This window comes from Haliotis rubra, unplaced genomic scaffold (genome assembly GCF_003918875.1).
Source record: "Haliotis rubra isolate DU_JTF1 unplaced genomic scaffold, ASM391887v1 Scf2, whole genome shotgun sequence".
Classification (NCBI taxonomy): Eukaryota; Metazoa; Mollusca; class Gastropoda; order Lepetellida; family Haliotidae; genus Haliotis; species Haliotis rubra.
In genome coordinates, this window is record NW_025766002.1 from 680,235 (window position 1) to 699,119 (window position 18,885).

General features: G+C 38.9%; 2 protein-coding genes across 2 annotated transcripts; one reads left to right on the forward strand and one right to left on the reverse strand.

The window, feature by feature from the left end:
- Positions 1-560: 560 nt before the first annotated feature.
- Positions 561-5,152, reverse strand: LOC124275296 (DNA excision repair protein ERCC-8-like). Its single transcript, XM_046710778.1, has 5 exons — positions 4,875-5,152; positions 4,024-4,249; positions 3,507-3,724; positions 2,870-2,970; positions 561-2,553 (listed from the first exon to the last, which is right to left on the reverse strand). The coding sequence occupies exons 1-5, from the start codon at positions 5,045-5,047 to the stop codon at positions 2,063-2,065; spliced, it is 1,209 nt and encodes a 402-aa protein (XP_046566734.1). The 5' UTR covers positions 5,048-5,152; the 3' UTR covers positions 561-2,062.
- Positions 5,153-5,485: 333 nt separating this feature from the next.
- On the forward strand, positions 5,486-16,416 carry LOC124275298 (RNA 3'-terminal phosphate cyclase-like protein). Its single transcript, XM_046710785.1, is given in 10 exon segments — positions 5,486-5,673; positions 6,771-6,842; positions 7,784-7,929; positions 7,931-7,960; positions 8,114-8,188; positions 13,234-13,358; positions 13,609-13,734; positions 15,045-15,204; positions 15,723-15,826; positions 16,243-16,416. Coding segments are annotated over 10 exon segments (1,134 nt in total). The 5' UTR covers positions 5,486-5,543; the 3' UTR covers positions 16,409-16,416.
- Positions 16,417-18,885: the final 2,469 nt, after the last annotated feature.

Consider the following 18,885-nt stretch of genomic DNA (forward strand, 5'->3'; position numbering starts at 1 on the left):
ATCTTGAGATACAGAGGGCTCTCCATATCAGTTTAACATGAAATATACCCTGAGATAGTTGAAAAATGTCAGTTTCATAGAAAATGCCCCGTACTAGCCAGTTATTCCTTGATCTGAAAATCTTTCTCACAATAAAAGCATACAAATATATACATCAATACTAGATGAAAGGTTTCTCATACACTTTATATCAAACAGTTTCCATGGTTACATAATGAAATTCCATACCGTCAACAACAATGATATTAAGTAACATGCTGTGACAATACTACCTTGACATGTTTGTTGTTTCCGTTACCATGGCAAAGTGATATGATTATGTAAATGAACATTCAGAATGATCAAGAAAATTAATCAGATATACTTGTGTGTCTAGCCTTTGTGTCCACTTCACATGTAATCTAACTATATGTAATTCATTCCACTCGACCTGAGAAGATCTAGGTTAGAATCGGTCTTCAGCAACCCATAGGCTCCTAACGGGATTGGGTTGTCAGGCTTGCTGACTTAGTTGACACATGTCATCGAATACCATTTGAACAATGCTCATGCTGTTGATCAATGAATTGACTGGGCCAGACTCGATTATTTACAGACCGCTGCCGTATACCATAGCTGGCAGTGCATTAAACAACAACCAACCAATCAATCAATCAGTCAGTCAATCATTCCACACAGACTTTGTGTGAAAACATTTAATGCTTCACATATGCCGGGTCAGTGACATGTTCACTGATGTGACGGATCAGTCATGGTATCATGATCCCTTTGTGTGTACACATGATTACAGAACAACATCAGGGGTGTAAAGCAGGTAATGTGTCAAATGCTTCAGACCCGTGAAGATCGGGTTAGAATTGGTCTTCAGCAACACATGCTTGTCATAAGAGGTGAGGTGGTCAATCTCGCTAACTTGGTTTACACATCATCATATCCCAATTGTGTAATTTGAAGCACATGCTGTTGATCACTGGATAGTCTGGTTCAGACTCAATTATTTACAGACTGCCGCCATATAATTGGAATACGGTTGACTGCGGCGTTTAACAACAATCCAACCAATCATATGCTTCAATGAAACTTTTTACATTAATACTGGATAATGGCTGTATTTGCAGTTCGTCTCTTTAGTAGAAACACATTTGCTGCAAACTACTGATAAGACAACAGAAACATTGAGATTTCCCTTTTGTTCTTTGAACAGAATTATTTAGATACATTTATGATAAATAGCATAAATACACTTTGAAAGGGAAAATTTATACATGTGAAAGTAAATCTGAGTTTGGAGTTTTAATGTGATGTTCTGTAAGTTAATTGCTCAGTACACCTTAAATATACACTTACTAAAAAGTTATGCACTCACTTTCTGATCTTTACCTTCTTTGTTACCATGTAGATCTTCCACATGTATCTTTACAAAATATCTATAAATGATATTGATCTCACTTGATAAATGTCATTCGATAGGAAAAGCTCCTGCTGAAAGGTAAGTCCAAGAACACTGCACGTTTCCACAGATGGTCGCAAATACATACATGAGTCACACATGCTGAAGCAATGGAATGATGAGTAAGACAGTCACAGACTTAATGACCCTGAGAGACAGGTACCGTCAAAAATAACTACTGTAATGGAACAGTTACAAATCACTTCATCAGGGTCCCATTGTGCAGGAAGATCGTAGCAGTACAACAATCATAAGTTTTTGTAAAAGTATGGGAGTTATGATCACTTTAGAGCTACAATCGCTTTGTGAAACGGAGCCCTGGTAGGTCATTTAGGTTTCTTTATTTCGTATTAAGTATGTCACTTTGTGAATAGAAACACAAACATCTGATAAAAACTTAGTAAAATATATAATGCATGTATTATGTCAAAATGTATAATATCATTAAGATGTGCTTAACTATGTTCTAGATGTATGAAAAAGATGAGAGTGGCACTGTATTTGATCATCTTGCTGTCATTTGAGGATTTTATCAAAGCATAGAACAAGTCGAAATAACTTCATAATAAATTAAAAGACAAACCAATTATACAAGTTCATCATTCATCTTCATCATTCATCTTCATCACTACTCCAGGAGTCAGCTGTGGCTGCTATTCTCTTCACAAAACTTGGATCTTGTTTGCTCTTAGAGTCCTCCTTGAGATGATCATCATATGCACTGTCTGTGTTGGGAACCCACACCAGAATATTGCGGTCACTTCCTCCGCTGAACAGTTCATGGCTGTTAGTGTTAAACAGACAACAGTTCACAACGTTATAATGCCCTCGCAATGTGTTGATGTAGCCGCCTTTATGAAGATCTAAGATGTCAATGTTACCATCACTTGGCACAAATATCACATCCGGGCAGCCACCTTGGGACAGACCAATCTGGACGTTTTTCTTACTGTCATTTTCTATTGAGCCGTAATTCACCATGCAGTTTTTTCCAGTATATGTGTTCCACAAACGCAGCCTATTGTCTGTGCCGAATGTCACCAGAAACAAGCCATCATGGGTAAAACTCAGGCCATTCACTCGTCCACCGTGGGCTGTTGTGGCTAAAGACAAGAAGTACAACTTTATGATACTATTTAACATTGGTTATTACTTGTGAATGAATGAATGAACAAACGAACGAATGATGTTTGCAAATATTTTGTCCCAAAGATTCTTAATAAAGAAAAAAAGTTATTTCAATTAGTAAACTAGTATTACTATACTTATCTGAAAAGTGATACGCATTATATGATACGCATGGGGAAATCAACAACAAATACTTGCCAGGACTGGCAGGCTATACCTGCAAGTTGTTCAACAAGTTCACTTTAACCACATTATCTATTGAGATATTTCAGCCACTCGCTCAAGACTTACAGCTGGCAACTGAAGACGCTGCTTCTCCATTGTGTTGATCTAGAGACATCAGGTGCCCTTTGGCTGTACGTACATCCCACAGCAGGACCCGATTGTCAGCACTGAAAGAGAGTTGTGTATTCCCATCATTGCTACGTCGTTAGATTTCAAATATCTCCTCAAGTTTGCTTGTGTTTCGTTCATATCTTAGCCATATGACAGTGGCTTGTAAATAATTGCGCCTAAACCAGACATAACTCATTGATAGACATTGTTACTAATCGAGATATGAGGATGTCATTTCAAGTCACCAAACCTGGCAACCAGATCAATTTTGTCCCTTCTGATGACCAGAATAGTTTGCTGGGTACCTATTCTAACTATGAATCTTCATGGCAGATCCTATTAAATGATAAGTCAATCATTGTTAGGTATCAATGGCCGATCCAGGGGGGAGAGCAGGGGATGCAAGACAATTCACATGCCAAACAATAATTTCTTTTTATTCAATTGGGTATTATTCGCTTATCCCCTTTTTTAAAATCCCCAATCCACCTCTGATATCACCTGATCATACCTTCATTCTGTTAAGATAAGGGCTATGGGCTTTGTACAATAAGACGACAAGACCTCTGAATTACTGTTTATTTTAACTAACCTGCCTGTTGCCAAAATAAACTCATCCCTTGTAGACCACTTGACTGACATAACACAAGACTTGTGTCCTTTGAGCATATGGGTTGCCGACCCAGCTTTCAGATCTACCAGCTTCACCGTTGAACCTTGACAGCCAACAGCAAGCAGGTTGTGTTTGGTGGCGATGGGAGACATGTGATGACTGTATACAATAGTGCTGAACTCAAACGTATCTGCAGGCTGTGAATGAAAAAACAAACAAACTTGAACACCTCTTTTTATGAAAACCTGTGCACACCATACTGAGTTCTAAGTTGTAATTACGAGTTATTTTTCTTATTGTTTAATGTTTTCCTTTTCTTAGTTGATCCAAAGGTCATTTGAAATGATAAATTTGGCAGGCAATCAGAGAACTTAATAAACACTATTCTAAAACGATTTCAGCAAGACTGGATCATACTAGACAACAGACAAGACCAATGACTGAGTATTCCGGAAATGTCATAATAATCAAACTACTACACAATGAAACTGCTCACCACAAGCCTGTTAGTGTCCCACACTTTCAATAGTTTATCAGTTCCACTGGAGGTGAAGATGCCCGTGTCCAACGGGTACCACTGAACAGTCTGGATGCTGTGTTTGTGCATGTATCTATTGGACCTGTCCACTCCACAAACATACTTATAGGAGTGCTTCACATTCCCACTGAAATTCTCCAGATCATGAACAGATATTCCTCCAGTGGAGCTTCCTGATAACAAGCTGAAAACAAACGTAACAAGCTAAACAGTGGTGTGGGCATTGAGACCACAGGGGTTTGTTTTGCTGAAAATAATACGTCCTGGGTCCTACAAGTGTACACTGATATCCATCAACATATAAAGAAGGATATGTCCTGGGTCCTACAAGTGTACACTGATATCCATCAACATATAAAGAAGGATATGTCCTGGGTCCTACAAGTGTACACTGATATCCATCAACATATAAAGAAGGATACGTCCTGGGTCCTACTAGTGTACACTGATATCCATATACATATACAGAAGGATATGTATATGGATATCAGTGTACGCTTGTAGGACCCAGGATGTATTATTTTCAGCAATACAAGCCCCTGTGATTGAGACCACATACAGATAGTCATGAATAAGGAAACAGAAATAAAGAAAACCTTTAAGAATTCTTCCGTTTCTTAGACATTTCAGAAATGTTTCGGATACAAATCTTTCAGACAGATTTTAATTACGTTAACTTTCTAATCATGTAAATGTTGGCAATAGAAAGTGAAGGATGAGATGAATGAGTGAATGAATGTTAACGTCAGAATTTGGCGCCTTGAAATATATAACCTATAACCACAAGCGTTCAAAATAATAATGCTTACTATCTTGATTCAATTAAGTCAATGTCCATGCTGTTAATGCCACCACTTTGGACTCTGTCGACATCTCTGTGTTTACTAAGTTCCAAACTAAATATTCTTCTAGTTGTTTCAGCTCTGGATAATATCAGAGGGTTGTTAATGCCGTATTCTCTGTCCGTAAATAGTCTCAGCATTTTGAGAGCCAGTACTAAACACAATCGGGAGACATCGGACTCTCACTGTGATTCATAATAACATAGGGAATGCAAACATTGCAATATGCTTAGTAAATCTCAATATGTAAGGGAGGCTACTCTTTGTTTCAAAGCTCGCAAACAGCACGAGTTCATGCCATTTCGTGTGCTTCACGACCACTGCAGTGCGTGCAAGGAGCTCACGAAATGATATAATCCGGAAGATGTTAATACACGAACATCTTAACCTGTTAATGATTATTGTAAAGATTTCAATAATATTACTATATGTAATGTATACTGTTGTATAATTGACAATTATTTTGTTTGAAAGTAAAGAGTACAAATGGCCATATCTTTATTATCACAATGATAGAAGGCATTGGCTTTATCCGGCTAAGTAAGTTTAACTTTATACCAGTTTTGTCAAGTTGGAACTCTGCGCCATCTGTACCCATTAGACGGAACACAGTGCAGGCCACGAGGATAGAGAATCATGTCAACAAACACACTTACATTCGAAGGGTGTAATTTCTTTCGCCAACGTCTTGTTTTGGCAACGTTGAGTGGAAAGACTGTTAAAATAAGAAAAATAAGATCTACAGATGACAACCCTGGTCTTAGAGGTATACAATAATGTTGGAATATGGAAAAGATATGGGCCCGTTTCACAAAACGATCGTAGCGCTAAAGAGATCGTAACTCCCATACTTTTACATACACTTACGACAGTCGTAGCGATACGATTGCTTTGTGAAACGGGTCCATGGACTTGTGATGTCATGAAATCAGTGTGCGAAATAGCCACTGGTCCGCTAGTCAGTGGCTAGTAAATTTCCAGTAAATCTCCACAGTAACTGGCCCGACTGACTAGTGCATGGGGTCATTTTGTAAATATATCACTCCGACTTGTTAAGTTATGATACCCATTTAAATCTTGCAAGATTATTGCCTGATAAAAATGTTCATCATATTAACAGCTTAATGATGAAACCTGTATCATGCCGACAATATCTTTTTCAGAATTATTTTTGTAATCTTTTACTTAGTTTCTACATTTAAATTTCGGGCTAGTGAATTATTTTGTGGGCTAGTAACTTTCAGGAATTTGGAAACTATTTTGTACACTGCATGAAATCATGTCTGGGTTTTAGTCACAATCACACATCTATATGGAGATTTTTATCAAACTGATTTTACGAAACGAGTGTTTGAATGTAGCATTTTCCCAGCAAGAACGAGGATAATTTTGAAAATCAGTGTAACAATTTCTTATTAATACTGATCATTTTGAGCTCTCCTCCAGGAAAATTCACTACTAAAAGATGACATAAAACAAATGTACAGGTAGGATGTCATTCTGACGTTACTGACAATAGGATTTGAGTGACTTCAACAATGACACCAGGAAGATGTAAATATTGTACAGTCACATGTGATATTTGCATGACTTTGCATAAAATGTGTGTAATTAAGTTGTTTCTAATGGCTATTCCTGGGATTTATTATCCACTTCAGTTTGGGTTGTCCCATTCATTTTCCAATGGATGTAATGAGAGATTTACCCTAAATGGGTGATATCTCATGTATCTAATATATTTGTCTTCTGATTCTGAGGATAGCATTTTATAACAAAAAAAGTAATGATAAGCTGGTATCAGAGACCATATGATAAGATGTGGACTCTGCTGATATTATGAATGTTTTTCTTATTTTTTCACAGATTTTGAAGCTAGTTTTATCAGGCTTCTTGATAAACTTACAAATGGATCAAAAATTATCGTGAGTGAAACAGGTATGTGATATATCCTTACACTTTGGACTTTATCTAGTAGTAAAATCAATGAGTGAGTTTAGTTTTATGCCGCACTCAGCAATATTCCAGCTATATGGCGGAGGTCTGTAAATAATCAAGTCTGGACCAGATAATCCAGTATCAACAGCATGAGCATTGATCTGCACAATTGGGAACCAATGACATGTGTCAACCAAGCCAGCGAGCCTGACCACCAAATTCCGTTAGTCGCCACTTACAACAAGCATGGGTTACTGAAGGTTCATTCTAACCCGGACCTTCACGGGTCAGTAGTGAAATCTAAGTAAGGTTTAAACAAAAGAAGGTATCAAGATAAAATAGCCATTTCTAATCATGCACACTATGACCTACCTTATTAATAATGTTTAAATGATTCTGAAATTCAGTGATGTGTTTGTTTGTACATAAGTGTTAGTCTCCAGAGCGCATACATGAAAACTCGTGACTTTCTTTCATTAAAGTATTAACAGTTGATATACTTTGGTCTACTTTATTCCTGTAATAATGGCCTATATGCGAAATAGTTCAGCTGATTAATACAACTAGATACTAATTGTTTATAACTTTGAATGACTCATGTTTTCAGTAACTTGCCCCAAAACAACCTCTGCTGAGTGGATGTGTGCATAAGCTTATTCTGTTTCATACTGTACTAACAGTAGACATGTTGATCTTAGTATATAATTCTTACTATATCAGTCTCAATGGTTTGGTTTTACAATTGTAGCCATTTCTAACTTTGTCTACTGAGAAAAAAATACTGGTAAGTAAATTTGACCATTGTGGACAGAATCAAATATTTCAGTTTGTTTAGGATTTATCAACAAAACCAGTATGATATTCCAGGAGACTGTCAGTATCGTATCCTACCTGTAATCTATATCAGAAGCTATGATGTATGTGTGTGTGTGTTTATTCAGGAACTAGTGTGTTTTATCAGCCTGGGTTGCTGTCAGGGGGAAGTATCGAGCATGACTGCAGCACCCAGAGATCCCTGGGATACTACATCGAGGGGCTGCTGCTGCTGGCACCGTTCATGAAGCGACCAATCAAAGCTGTCCTCCGGGGGTGTCACCAATGACAAGACAGATCCATCTGTAAGATTTAGCATACACAGAAACATACTGTACTCAGATATATCTGTAAGATTATATTACATAGAAACCTACTGTATACAGATGCATCAGTAATATTACATATACACAAAAATATATTGTATCCCAGTATTGAGAGTTTGTTTCATGTTTCAGGTTGATTCAATCAAATTGTCCACATTTCCTGTGTTGAAGAGGTTTCTGGGTACAGATGAGGGTCTTGAACTGAAGGTAGGTCAGTGACGACTGTCGATGTAGGAAGACATTGTTTGATACAAGTTGTTCACGCCGAAGACCCGGGTTCCAATCCCCACATGGGTACAATGTGTGAAGCCCATTTCTGGTGTCCCCCCGCCGAGATGTTGCTGGAATATTGCTAAAAGCAGCGTAAAACCATACTCAGTCAGTCAGTGATACAAGTTGTGGTCAAGTCTGGCGCTTAGAGTGTTGGCTTGTTATGTTGGCGCCATCCCATTATGGGGCACCATGGCCATAAATGCCCAATTACAGTTCCCGAGTTGCTTATTGTAACATGTTATTGCTAGGTGAGCCATTATGGTGCTGCCATGATGTTCGTGATATTAGAACATTGACTTGAGCATGTCTTGCTTCTGTTGAGGCTTTGACACAGCATACATCCTCTCCAATGATGCAACACAAGCCCAACCAACTCTTGTTATCAGTAAGTGAAGAAACTGAAGATAGTTGGTTCCTAAATGTTTTTAGGTTTATGGCAACATAAAGGCAAAAAGAATTGCCTTATTACCCAATCAAATGCCATGGATATGTCCAATGACCCATAGTGGAGCTGTCACTGATCATGGATGTATAGTAACAAGTTCACATTGTTGCCAGGTAATCTGTCATGGTGTCATCTACAGTCCGTTTGAGTCAGAAACGGACCGATGAATTGCAAATTTGATCATTGTACAAAATTGCCACAGAAATATAAATAGTACACATGTTTATTATTTACTAATACCCAACAGCTTTCTTATATTTGAAAATTTTCCGGACTCCACCAAAAAAACCCCAAGAAACTATCATCATTGAAAACGCAAAAGTTGTTATCTGACGCGGCTGGGTGAAACCGCAGAAACGGAACAGCCAGTCATGGCAGGGGACATCTCAAAATCTCTTCCGGGAGACCTGTCGGTTCCTTGTCTGTCGTAGTGTCATAGTCACGACTTAAAGGGATGACAAGTGGTGCCACAGTTGCCTGTTGTAAGCCATCCCGAGACCAGTAACCTTGTTCAATGACGTTAGCTACCTTGTTGACACAGTTTTGCAAAGATTCAGTCGTGATTTTGTTAAAGGTCACATAAACCCTAGGGGGTTAAAATACATAAATCACTACCTGGCATCGTTATAAATGAAACCCCGTCATTAAAACTACTCATTTCGACCTTTAATTGACTTAAATCGACCTTTTTGACAACAGTGAACAATTCTCACCCGCGAACGAAATTTCAACCAATCAGAGCGGCGCGACTCTGTGACGTCATATGAGGAATAGCTTTGAGGGCCGATGCAGAATTCATCTACATTTTAGGGGGCAAATTATCTTGTTTACAGGCTTGTATAAACCTGAAATCGTGACAATTGTTGTGGAAAATGAAAGCTATATGTTCTCACAATCTACTGGCATTTAATTTTGTCTCCTGCTTTGCCTAGTTTCGAGTTACAACTTGTTTTCATAGGCGCTTCTGTCACAATTGATTGGTGTCGTTAGGCCCTATTTGTATAATGACTGATCCAAATTGATCCCATTTCTGTGTTTTTACCTCGATATTTAATCATGTCATGTAAAAATCTGTTTGTATTCTCAAAACAGTGTCGGCCCATAAGTTTTCACATGCAATACAGCAATTAATACTCCCTTGTTGTAACCCGTGTTAGGTGGAATAAACCTACACATGTTATTTGTCATCATTCACTTGATGGTCAGTTAATGAATTTATAACAGGTATAATTAGTGGTAACACACTTAGATTACCCGACAAAGGTTCCCATTTGGCATTTCTTGTGTCTGGAGTAAATATTCAACATTATAAACATCGATCAAAGGATTAACCGATAACACGCTGATTGATTAATTACTTTTATCTTACACAGCGAATTTGTCAAAAGGTAGTGTTTATGTAATTAGATTTACTAATCTATACTGAATACACTCTGCCGTGTCGGTGTCTGCGTAAAAACAACGTCCTTCTTTCAAAGGATTAACCGGCAATACATTGATTGATTGCCCATTATTGGCTAACTAAATTACTATCTTGGGTGACCAATGAGACTATACACCAATACCTGAAAAGATTTATCACTTTTTCGTATATTAAACTGTTAAAAGACACATCATTGGAACAGTTTTGTGGATATTGATGGATACATTCCTCAAACAAGGTAATGGCCTGATATTGTTCCTATAACTTTAATCTGTTTTAATTTTAATATTTGCATTTTGTTTTTTATTCTTTTGTCGTAGCATTCAACAGAATCATTGTTTTCGCCGTGAAGTGTAATGAGACAGACAACATACACTAGGGTGTGTGTGCGAATTATGATTCACATTGGCAAACTATAAAATGTCTAGATATTACAGTTCTGTTATAAATTCACTATAAGTATCAGCAGATCGTCAGCTTTTTATTTAGTTTCAAAATGCATAAAAGTATGATAATAAACTATTTAGGATTATAAGACCAAATATAAAGACGCACATTGACTAGTATCTACATACTGGTGAGTGGACATTAACCATGTGAATGTAGCAAGAAATTTATCGTGCAGTATTGTGACTTCGACCCCCACCTCGCTTCGACCCCCACCTGGAAGAAATCGATATGTTATAAGTTGTGTCATGCAAAATCATTTTGGTTATGATTCCAATACATATTTAACTACGAGTAGAAAGTAGTTTTGATTTTTAACTTGATGAAAACAAACTATAATCTCATTAATTCTAACAGACTTTCACGATTTTCAAAATGGCGCCCTGTCGGGAACATCCGCCAGTCTGTGGATAAATGCTATTTAGGTTTGTTTTCACCGGAGTTCTAAAATCAAAACTACTTTCTATTAATAGTAAAAATATGTATTTTATTGATGGCCAATAGGATTTTGCATGACATAGCGTATAACATAACAATTTCTCTCCTGGCAGCGAGGTGGGTGTCAATATAATACTACTTACAATATTATTGTTGCCGACCACAACCTCACTTCGAGGAAGAAATCAGTATGTTACAAGTTGTGTTATGGAAAATCTTTATGGTCATCAATCATATACATATTTTACTATAACTAGTAAGTAGTTTTGATTCTTTAACTTCCGTGAAGCGATCTGAACACAAGTAAGATATCGTTTCAGGCTTCCACAAGCTAAACCGCGCTCACAAACATAACCCATTTAGCACGAACTGCGGGTCCTGTGGAAATCTGTGCATGGTGACACCATCACCCGACCCTAGGAGCAATTGACGACAAAGCAGCGATTAGGCGTATGTCGTCGTTCATGTCGAAATCATCAAAATGATGAGCGTGCTACACACTTTCTATACAACTAACTGAAAATCGTTCCTCATATGACGTCACTGCAGTGCTCTGGCGACAGAGTTACGTAAACTGTCTGTGGTTTCGTTGGCGGGCGAGAGGGAAGCAGGCGACTTTTTGGACACTTTTAATCGCTCGGTATTAATTAACCACAAGTTTTTAAAGAATAAATTTGGTGTTCCGCATAAGACTAACCACAAATCTTTCATATGTAATGGTTAAAAGAGTAACAAAAAACAAAGTTTAGTGGTTCTTTAAGGGATTCCTTAACCAAAACCTCTATGTCACGTAATCTAAAAGTTGTGTTTGATCTGGCAACATCTCCTTTGACAATACCCCATATCATTTCAATGGGGTTAAGGTCACAGTGATAGGGTGGAAGTCGCAGAATATCGTGACCCTTACTTTTTATGTAACTGTCAACTTTGTAGAAAGGTTCACCTTTGTGGGTTTTTATGATCTCATATAGCTGAGGCTTCGTTGCCTTTGAAGGCCGTGCGATCTGAAATTTGTCAAGCCATGATATCATATCACCTTTTCGACTGTTCGATGTCGTGGCTTTACTGTCGGGGTCCTGCACGCTGTGGTATGGGGCATTGTCCATTACGATAAAAGACTTCTCTGGTAGAGCTGGTACCAACTTGTTTTTAACCCAATCGAGGAAAGCCGCACCATTCATCTCGAAATGGTAGTCTCTGTTATCTTTGCCCTGAATACCAAGTCGCAGCCTGGGAGAAAGCCTTTGCTGGAGCAACCAGCATGGAGAATGATTAGTCTCTCTCCTTTCCCTAGAGGCAGCTTTCTACGTGACCCCTTATCACCCCCATCGGTACCCACTGACTACTGGCAGTGTGCGAGGCGAGGCATTGACCCAGGTCGTCCAAGTACACTGGCTCCAACCCTTCCTCGCTTCTTCTTTATAACCCGAGAAAATTATTTCTCAAGCGAGCGATATCAGGGCGTTCACAGAGTACTGACCTATTCTCCCCCGAAATTTTCTTGTAATGATACCCTAAAGAGTGTAAGAGTTAAGCCAGAGTGTGTACTTTGATACTCTGAGGTTGTGTTCTTGCTTCAAATGCTTTTTAAAAATTGTCAGCGACATGTATTTGTTTTCAGAATAGAGCTTGTTGATAGACTTCCTTACAAGGTTCTTTTTGAAAGTTGTTTGAATGTTTTAATTTGTGTGATTTTGACCACGACCCTACCTGCTTCGCAGAGATCACCCTCACAATGTTTGTGTTCCAGAACATTTGTCAGTACCCTTTGCTGATATTCCTAAAGCTTTGCTGCCCGCTTACGGAATTTATTATTGGCATAAAATGGTTTGCCCCTTTCAGCTTCAGCACGGAAAAAATCGTACACTTTAATCATCAACTGTTTCACGTCAGCATTCAACTTCATTTTTCATCAGGCATGTGTATCCCGTGCACGACGAGATAGTGGCTGTTCCGTTTCTTCGGTTTTACCCCGCTGCGACAGATAACAACTTTTGCATTTTCAATGATGATAGTTTCTTAAACAACTTTTTTGGTGGAGTCCGGAAAATTTTCAAATATAAGAAAGCTGTTGGGTATTAGTACATGATATACATGTGTACTATTTATTTTTATTTATGTGGCAATTTTGTACAATGATAAAATTTGCAATTCATCGGTCCGTTTCTGACTCAAACAGACTGTAATGTTCATGAAGATATTGTAACTTGTTCACATTGTTGCTAGGTGACTCGGCGTGGTGCAGCCCCAGATGGTGGAGGGGAGGTTGTGTTGTGTTGTCCATGTCGTCAGAAGCTCCGACCCATACTGTTCACAGAGGCAGGCAAAGTCAAGCGGATCAGAGGTGTGGCGTATCCTTGACACAGAGAGTAACAGTGTTGCAAATAGCTGCTGACCTGTTGTCTCATGGCCAGTAGTTGTTTAGCAGAGCAAAATTCATCAAAAGTTATATACTGTGAACAGTAAACAACAAAACATCAGTATAATATCTCAATAGTGTATTTTTGGTAAATATTATCAATGTTGAAAAACTTCCGGCTCGATCATGGTTGTTGGCCAGGATTGCTAACTTGCAAGTTTGAGAAACTTAACTATCATCAGGTGGGCGACAAGAGTGTCACCTTCCATCACCAACAGAATAGTGGAGTCAACACGAGGGGTGCTGAACCAGTTCCTGCCAGACATCTACATCTACACAGACCACAGGAAGGGCGGACAATCGGGAAAGTAGGTCACATCTGGCTATAGATGGTAATCATTGTCAGGAAAGTAGGTCACATCTGGCTATAGATGGTAATCATTGTCAGGAAAGTAGGTCACATCTGGCTATAGATGGTAATCATTATCTGGAAAGTAGGTCACATCTGGCTATAGCTGGTAATCATTATCAGGAAAGTAGGTCACATATGGCTGTAGCTGGTAATCATTGTCAGGAAAGTAGGTCACATCTGGCTATAGATGGTAATCATTATCAGGAAAGTAGGTCACATATGGCTGTAGCTGGTAATCATTGTCAGGAAAGTAGGTCAAAGCTGGCAATTGCTAGTAATCATCTGGAAAGTAGGTCACATATGGCTGTAGCTGGTAATCATCAGGAAAGTAGGTCACATCTGGCTATAGCTGGTAATCATTGTCAGGAAAGTAGGTCACTTCTGGCTGTAGCTGGTAATCATTGTCAGGAAAGTAGGACACTTCTGGCTGTAGCTGGTAATCATTGTCTGGAAAGTAGGTCACATCTGGCTATAGCTGGTAATCATCAGGAAAGTAGGTCACATATGGCTGTAGCTGGTAATCATTGTCAGGAAAGTAGGTCACATTTGGCTGTAGCTGCCATCTGGCAATGGTAATCATTGTCAGGAAAGTAGGTCACATATGGCTGTAGCTGGTAATCATTATCAGGAAAGTAGGTCACATCTGGCTATAGCTGGTAATCATTATCAGGAAAGTAGGTCACATATGGCTGTAGCTGGTAATCATTGTCAGGAAAGTAGGTCACATATGGCTGTAGCTGGTAATCATTGTCAGGAAAGTAGGTCAAAGCTGGCAATTGCTAGTAATCATCTGGAAAGTAGGTTACAGTTGGCACCCGTTGTAATTATGTATCCTTATGCACTACAACCATTGTGTGTTATGTATATCATTACATACTGAAGACATCATGAGTGCATCAGGATCTTGTTATACTTGTATTATCATTACTGGTACACTAAATATGTCTTTCCTCCGAGTACAATGGTACACAGTATATAATAGGTATCATGGTCTCTGCACATTGAACAATAAGAACTTAGAAAATAAGCAGGCTTCAAATGAAGTAAGTTAACTGTAGTTAGATATAAGGTACGATACAAAATGTATATCACCATACTACCAGAGATACGGGTGAGTCACCCTGCTTGTAGAGGATCCAGTGTGTTGCCTGAAGCCTTGGGTTCAATTCCCAACATGGTAATATTGCAAGGATTCTTGCAGAAACCATGCTTGCTCATTCAGTCAGATCAGTGTTAAACCCAACTAACAAACTCACACACTTCCAGATCCCCAGGCTTTGGACTGACTCTAGTAGCAGAGACTCTGAATGGGGCATTCCTGTGTGCAGAGTCAGCCTCCAATGAGAAAGGATCAACAGAAGGTCCAACAGTGCCTGAAGACCTTGGCAGAAACACAGCTAAACTCCTCCTGGAGGAGATATACCGGGTAAACTGATATAGATCTCACTGTTGTCGGTAGTGTCATGATATGTACCCCTCAGATTCACACCCCATGGGGATTCTGACTTAGAACTACTCCCCATCATCCTGTGTTGGTTGGAAGAGGCAATAGTGTATTGGGTGGTCATGCCTTGTGACTTGGTTGTGGGTCATTGTGCCCCAGCAGTATGGTTTGTTGTTCATAATATGTGTCACTTGTTTATCTGGTCCAGACTTGATCACAGGCCAGTCATATAGCTGTAATATTGCTGAGATTGGTGTTGAACAAAAAACACAAATTGGACACGAACTTCCAGCTGTGGTCTACCTGATCAAGCACTGGTTTATGTGCTCCAAGTGTATACTTGCTATATCCACCACACTCTGTGTAGGTTCTTGGTTAGAATCGGCTCAGAGCCACCTAGGTTGGTCATAAGAGGCAATACTGCTGAATGGGTTACAAACACTTTCACTTGCCTACACGCACTCATCCTTTCACTCTCACTCACTCACTCACTGTTTCAGGGTGGCTGTGTTGACTCCAGTAATCAGAGTATGGCCGCCCTCTTCATGGTTCTGGGACAACAGGATGTCTCAAAAATACAGACAGGAACCCTATCGTCTTACACTTATGTGAACACTGTCTACATCACCAATGTAAAGCTTAGTCATGTTACTGCATACGTCTTTGCAAACGTGTACAATGAACTGCGTTAAAATAGTAATGAGCTTTAAAGCCTTCATTAACAATTAGCCATCCAGACAAATTTCACTCATGTGAGAGAGTCCGGTACTAAGTTATGATTGGAGATGATGATCCACTTCATAAGGTGGGTATGTGTACCAGTGTTGCCAGGATATTTATCATAATTTGAAAAGTTAAACACTACCAGTTCTGTCAAATTACTACAGTTCTCATGCACTTTGAGGTCAACTATGGTAATATGAAAGGATCTGGTGACCCATAACTTAATTGAGGAGTATAGAGATACTCCACATTTGGAAACTGAGGCTGACCCATGTAGAGTTATAATGCTTGTTTCAGGATCCAGTTCCTGCGAGACATCCACCAGTTCTTCCAGGTTCAGTTCAAGGTGGATGTACAGAGTCATGGCCCAGAGGAGGAGGAGGGGCTGCAGGAGGGAGGGGAGAAGCTTCTCTTGACCTGTGTAGGGGTTGGTTTTACAAATGTCAGTAAACCTGTTTTATAGCATACAAACATGGCTTGTGTTTTCATTCATATTTCCCATGGGGACTCCCAGGATAGAATAGGTCCTATCATGCTGTGTTCATCATCATAAGAGGTTACTTAATGGACCTAGTTGTCAAACTTTGTGTTTGATGGAGTGTCATTGTGTGGATCTATACTCACAATATCAATCACTTGATTGTATGGTCCAGACTGGATTATTTCATAAAGATGGAATATTGCTAAGCGCATTGTTAAACAAACATCTCTGGATACAGGAGACTAGGGAATTGTGCATCTGGTGGCCAGACATTGGGAACAAAAGCTTCAAATGTCATCATTTCATTGTGAGATCATATTGTTTATTGACATCATAAATACAAAATGTGGTCAATAACTTACTGCAGTACCGTCTTTCTATGTGTGATGAGACAAACATCACCTACTCTTTAATAGTGTGATGCCATGGGACATTGCTATGTTCTTCCATGGTCAGTTTCATGGGAATGAATGTTTCCAAATTAACTCCGATAATTATTTCAATTATCAAATGCTATACATAATGTATGCAATATTCATGTCATCATGCCATGTTTTTCAAATTTGGAAACAATACTTCGACAGACAAGTGTTCAGTTTCACTGAAAACTCCTTATGATGGATAACTGGCCAACATGGATAGATGCTTGCCAGGTTGTCCGCGATCAAGTGTAGTGCTACACCGACCATATGAGTCTTATGAGCAAAGTGTGTGCAGCTACATGCGGAATCAATTTCATCGTCATGCACGTGCACTAGCCTACATCTGCTCTACCTTTCACAAACCAAATGGGTTTGCTCATTGCCATGCACCGCCTACTTCTCGTAAATGCGTTCTCTGCGCCGGTCCTACTTATCCTTGTTTGCCAGTAAGATGTACAATGCCTTATCCACAATATCCAGTAAAGCTGTCATTGAGAAGTTGACCCACTGAAAGTGTACCTCAAAGGAGGGAGTGTTTCACACCATGTTAAATCCGTGAAGATCTGGGTCAAAATTATTCTTCGGCAACCCATGCTTTGCGCGAGATAACACTAATGGGATCAATGGGTCAGGCTTTCTGACTTGGTCAAGACTCGATTACTTACAGACCACTGCCATATAGCTGGAATATTGCTGAGAGCAGCATAAAACAAACAACAACACCATGTTTTCTTGTGTATTCCCCAAGTTTGAGACTTGCCATTACCCTCTTAAAGAATACCAAAACAAGTTCAGTATTTATTGCTTTAGTTTATTGGGTGTATGGACAGAACTGTAACAAACATAAAATATAAGTATTTCACATGTATCCATACTTCCATTCAAAGATGAAGTGAAGATGTTAAGATATGTTCTCAACAGAAAACAGCAGTAAGTTGAGAATTCATTTCATTCAGATTAATTCATTGTACTTTGCTGCAGAAACTAGCAGGTCTTCACCTGAACTATACAGAAACTGACAACTTCAGATGCCGACTGTAGTCCACATATCTGACTTGGTGTTACTTGACAGACTCAAACAGTCACAAGACCACAATTGGTATTTACTCATCAACAACCTTATCGAAGACCAACGCTCTGTATGTTGGTTTGAATAATCTCTTACTTTGTTTAAATGAAAATGAAATGTCATAACTGTGACCACAAATACTACTTTTCATTTTTATTTTTGTACATTCCATCATGGGTCGTGCATTTCTGCAACTGTGTAGTACTTTTCTTTTGTAGGTCAATAACTTAAGCTTTGTTTCATGTTATATTTGAGATTACACTTTCTTAGTGAAATACAGATTCTAGTGCTTTTGTTTGTTGTTTTGTCGAGCAGGTTAGACCACTGACTTTGTGTGCTGGCGATTAGGTGCCCGAAATCTGAGGGTGTGGGTTCGAATCCCAGATGGGACTCCACCCAACAAAAGTACTAGAATCTGTACTTTAATAGGAAAGTGTAATCCCAAATATAACATGTGTTACATTTGACCACTTTCTAAATGGCATGGTGTAGCTTTGTTCAGTTTGCATAAAGAAGACATGTTAAATTCTGTTATATTGAATTCCCTGCACCCATTTGCCACCATGGCTTTGTTTTGCACCACCTTATCATATACCCATCAGCATGAACATCATATAATCAGTCTAAATGGGCCAGTCCTTCACAAACGTAGTCAAATCAGAACCTGAACATGTCCTGGTTACCATTCCACAATGTGATCTTAGCTCCACAATTTGTTGTAAGTCTTTGTTAAAGCAATGTGACCTTTAATAATCACGCCGGTAAGATCCCTTTCTGGGACAGGGTAAAATGGTAAGACAAAAGGTAAGCACTAATACATTCCAGGATGTAGTTAAGATGGTATGAAGGAGAGTCGAGCATGGTTTGTTCATGGAAGAAAAGTGAAATTAGTTTTGAGAGTTATTCTTAGTTTTCCATATGTTGTCACAAGACAAAAAAATAATTAGTATGGTTCAAAATGAGTCCAG